Below are 5,014 nucleotides of genomic sequence, written 5' to 3' on the forward strand. Positions count from 1 at the left end.
AGGCAAATCACTCGTGCCCATGTTACAACTACTACATAAGCTATTGTTTATAGAAGCCATATATGAAAATTTAGAGTGCATACATTTGATGTGATTACTTTTGTTATGAGCTTATAAAATTATGTATTCTCAGAACATGGCACTCATCAAAGAAAAATACAAGCTAAAATTGGCATCAATAGCTAATAATCCCACTGAAGCTATACATCAAACAAACAATTGACAATAGCAGTGATAGTAAAAGCTAGTCTTATAAGCTTTAATTAACATATTGAAATATTATTATGTAACCATATATACAGACTTGTTTATGCTATTATTTGACATTGCAAAGTTGCAGTATTGCACTGTTGCAGTATATATTGCTGTGTTGCAGCATTGCAGTGTTGCAGGATATATTCCAGTGTTGCAGCATTGCAGTGTTGCAGGATATATTCCAGTGTTGCGCTGTTGCAGTGTTGAACTGTGTTGCGCTGTTGCATTGTTGCACTGCTGCACTGTAGCAGTGTTGCAATATATATTGTAGTGTTGCGCTAAATTTTTTTTTCTTCCAAAAATTCGATTGTGGGATTGTTTTGTAAAGTTGTGCTTCTCTAAACCAGCATTCTCACCCCGTTTTGGACTGCTGCAACCACCAGATCTTACTATCATTACGTTTCCTAGGCCAGTCTCGCCTTGGACGACGAGGACGACGCACCAGGCCGGTGCTTCGAGACTGGCTGAACGCTACAACCGTGGTACCGTGGCTTATGACGGTACCCCATCAGGCTAGTCCAATTTCATATCAGTATTTGTTCTTGTGTCTTTGTCTATCTAGTGTGACCCATTTAACCACATGGCTTCAGGCCGACAGCCCAAAAGAAAACTACCGGGAACCTCCCCACCCAAAAGGAAAACGAAAAACATCAAAAACAGTGAAGCTGACTGTATTGTTTGTGATGAACCAATTCTAGAACCTAGTGAGAACTGTGAGGGAGACGAAGCTGTGTTCTGCGAGGGTGATTGCCAAGGGTGGATTCACAGGAAATGTGCAGGCGTCACCCGCCCAGCTTTCGACAAGGTAGGTGAGTCTGATGTGCAGTATTTATGCTCTCAATGTATGTTGGCAAATCAAAATAGAGAAATATGTAAATTAGCCAATATTATCAAGGATCTAAATGCCAGCATTATTTCACTGACGGAAACTATCACCTCATTACAATCTTTTGCTAATACAACATCTACAATACAACAGACTGCCTCAGAGCAGCCTATAACTAACACAACAAACAATCCACCAGAAGCCAGAGTCCAACCTGCAAATTTAACCAATATGAAAGCCAGACCCACTGATCGAAACCTTAACGTTGTCATTTACGGCATTGATGAGTGTCCTCCTAGAACACCAAGAGCTAATAGATCCAAACTTGAACTAGAAAAAGCCCTTCCTGTTCTTACAACTATTGACTCCAGCATACGTGACTGTTCAATCAATGATATTCACTGACTGGGCAAATTTTCTAGCTCTAATAACTGTCCAAGACCATTACTAGTTAAATTTTTACGTGTACTTGATGCAAACACTGTTCTATCTAGCAGAGACAAAGTTAAACACCCTATTGTAATTAAAAGTGATATGACTCCAGAAGAAAGGAAGACTGAAGCATTATTGCTGCATGAACGCTGGAACCTTATCCAACAGGGAGTAGATCGCAAGGTCATAAAAATTCGCTACAGTCAAATCTTTGTCAAAAAGCTCCTACATGGTAAAGTTATTGATTTTAAATACATTCAATCCTCTAGCAACCTACCTACAAGCACTTCTACCAATAGTACTGCTCCTGATTCTATGGAGCACCAGTCTTCCTCTCAATGACTACCTGGTCAAACAGCATCATGTAATCATAAGACTATTTCCCTGAAGTGTCTCACGATTAATTGTCTTTATACCAATCCTAGAAGTATTGTCAACAAACTCCTAAGTTTCCAATCACTAGTATACTCTAAATCTTTTGACATCATCGGCTTGACTGAAACTTGGCTTTCCGATTGTATATTTGACAATGAAATCTTACCCTGTAATTATACCCTATTTCGTAAAGATCGTCCCTCTCGTGGTGGAGGTGTATTGATTGCAGTTAACAATAACATTTCTTGTCAGAGACTTAATTCACCCGAAGATCTGGAAATCATATGTATCAAATTAAATTTAAAGGACCAAATTACTGTTTGTGTAACTTATGTACCTCCAAATTCAACCACTACTTATTATGACAACCTTTTTAGTTTCCTGTATAACTCACTGAATGACTCTGGTAAATTAATTGTACTGGGTGATTTCAATTTCCCAGACATTGATTGGGACACATTATCAGGTCATTCTCCTGTTTCGAATCAATTTTGTGATTTAATGTTTCGGACTGGTTTGAGTCAACTCATTAATGTTCCAACCCACAATCATGGCAATATCCTGGACTTGCTCCTTACCAACCTTGATGATTACATCAATCACTTACAGATTTATCCTGATCCACTCTTACAATCTGATCATTATATCATAACATTCTCTATATCCATCAGTGTGACGACATCCTCAAAATCTGCCGCTTACTTTACTTTCAACTTTTCTGAAGGAGATTATCAAGGTCTCTGTAATCACATGATTCATTCTGATTTCACACCATGCCTTTTAAGTCATGATATAGAGTTTATATGGCACATCATTGAACAGTTACTGGTGGAAGGTATGCAATTGTTTATTCCGTTGTACAAGGTTCATTCAAACCAAGATCCCATCTGGTATAATTCTGAGATAAGGCATTGCATCAATCGACTTAGAACACTCCGTCGTAGATACAAGTGTCATCCTACAAATCATATCTCCAGCGTCATCGACTCCATTGAAAATACACTTCAGGACAAAATTAAAGTAGCTAAGCAGGATTTTGAATCACATCTTGTCAATTGTTACACCTCATCTAATAATAACAAAATGTTTAAATACCTTAGATCTATCACCAAGTCCAGAAATATTCCATCAGTCATGAACTTTGAGTCTTTGAATGCTAATACTGACCACAGTAAAGCCAACCTATTTAATCAATATTTTCATTCAGTTTTCCATGATCCATCTTCTATCCCGAAGATTGATGACCTCCCAGCTATACACAACTCATTACAATCAATTACCATTACTGTTGCAGATGTTTATCAAGCTCTAATCTCATTAGATGTCAACAAATCTGCTGGAATTGACAACATCTCCCCTAGAGTACTACAAAGTTGTGCTGTAGCTCTTAGTGAGCCACTTTATCATCTATTTATTCAATCACTCCACCACTCTTTACCAACCTGTTGGAAAATCCACAAAATCGTACCCATATTTAAGGTAGGTGATTCTAATTGTGTTAAGAACTATCGTCCTATTTCATTATTATCTATTGTATCAAAAGTTCTTGAAAGATTAATCTTTAACAAGATTATCTCTCATATTAGCAAGTCTATCAGTCCATCCCAGTTTGGTTTTACCAAAAATTGTTCTACACTACAACAGATGCTAATTTTCACTGATCAAATCATCAACAGTCCCTCACAAACAGATGTTATTTACCTTGACATCAGCAAGGCTTTTGATTCAGTGTCACATAGTATCTTACTGACCAAGCTGTGGTCAATGGGCATAACTGGTAGTCTATGGTCTTGGTTCAAGAACTATTTGACTAATCGCTATCAAAGGGTTTCTATCAACAATTGCTATTCTGATTTACTTCCAGTAGTTTCTGGTGTTCCACAGGGAAGTATTCTTGGTCCCTTGCTGTTTTTAGTTTACATCAATGACATGTCTTCATACATTCATGAAAGCCAACTACTCAAATTTGCTGACGATGCCAAGTGCTTTATCCATATTAGTACACTCTTTGATCATAAGGCTCTTCAAGATGATATCACTGCTCTTTTAACTTGGTCAAGGGATGTTGATCTGGATTTTAGTTTAAAGAACTTTATTCATTTATCATTCAAACGTAATCTCGACACCTCTTATTCTATGTCCAATTCAATTATACCTCATGTCGATTCTCATAAAGATCTTGGATTAACATTATCTGAAGACCTAAGTTGGGATAAACATTACAAAGACATCACTGCTCGAGCATACAAAATGCTTGGACTAATTCGCCGTACTTTTTTCCCCACTCATTCACCTTCTACATTGGTTAGACTGTATGTATTATTGGTAAGATTACAGTTACTCTACTGTACGCAAGTTTGGCGTCCTCACTTAATGAAAGACATTTTAAACCTTGAAAGAATACAACGTCGTGCCACTAAATACATCTTGAGTGATTACATTAGTTGTTACAAAGACCGTTTGATAAATCTGAGGCTCCTCCCTTTAATGTACATATTTGAACTTCAAGACATACTGTTTGCTATTAAATCTATCAAATCACCAACTAATCAGTTCAACATCAATAACTACATCACTTTGAACTCTACCAATACTAGATCAGGCTCCAGCAACAAACTCTTGTTACCTCAACATCTTAACAACACATCACGACATTCTTATTTCCATCGTTTACCATCCCTGTGGAATGCCATACCAATTCTGGACCTAAACATGTCAGTTTGTTGGCTGAAATCTAAACTGAAATCATATCTGTGGGACCATTTCCTGACTAACTTTGATGAAAACAATAACTGCACTCTACATTACTTATGTCCATGCTCCAGAAGTCACCAAACTAAACCTCCAACTACCAATTTTAATCACTTATAATCTTAACCATGTAACTATGTAATTACTTAAGTAGTTAGTATTAGTTGTACGTATTTTATGGCTGTTGGTTGCTACCAACAGACCTTTGGTGTTTTTGTTTTTTACACCATAAAGCCTAAATAAAAAATAAAATAAAAAGTTCCAGTGAGTCAACTGCATGGCATTGCATTGAGCTAATTGATCATGTGTATCATACGTTAGCAGTAATTACAATCCGTTTCAAAGCTTGTTTTCAAAATTTTCCTTGAAAGAGCA

General features: G+C 37.0%; 1 protein-coding gene across 1 annotated transcript; it reads left to right on the forward strand.

Annotated features, from left to right (window-relative positions):
• Positions 1 to 562: 562 nt before the first annotated feature.
• Positions 563 to 3,614, forward strand: LOC136249232 (uncharacterized). Its single transcript, XM_066041191.1, has 2 exons — positions 563 to 3,367; positions 3,475 to 3,614. Exons 1-2 carry the CDS (start codon positions 2,390 to 2,392, stop codon positions 3,547 to 3,549), a joined length of 1,053 nt encoding a protein of 350 aa, XP_065897263.1. The 5' UTR covers positions 563 to 2,389; the 3' UTR covers positions 3,550 to 3,614.
• The last annotated feature ends 1,400 nt before the right edge of the window (positions 3,615 to 5,014 follow it).

This window comes from Dysidea avara, chromosome 3 (assembly GCF_963678975.1).
Source record: "Dysidea avara chromosome 3, odDysAvar1.4, whole genome shotgun sequence".
In the NCBI taxonomy this organism is placed as follows: domain Eukaryota; kingdom Metazoa; phylum Porifera; class Demospongiae; order Dictyoceratida; family Dysideidae; genus Dysidea; species Dysidea avara.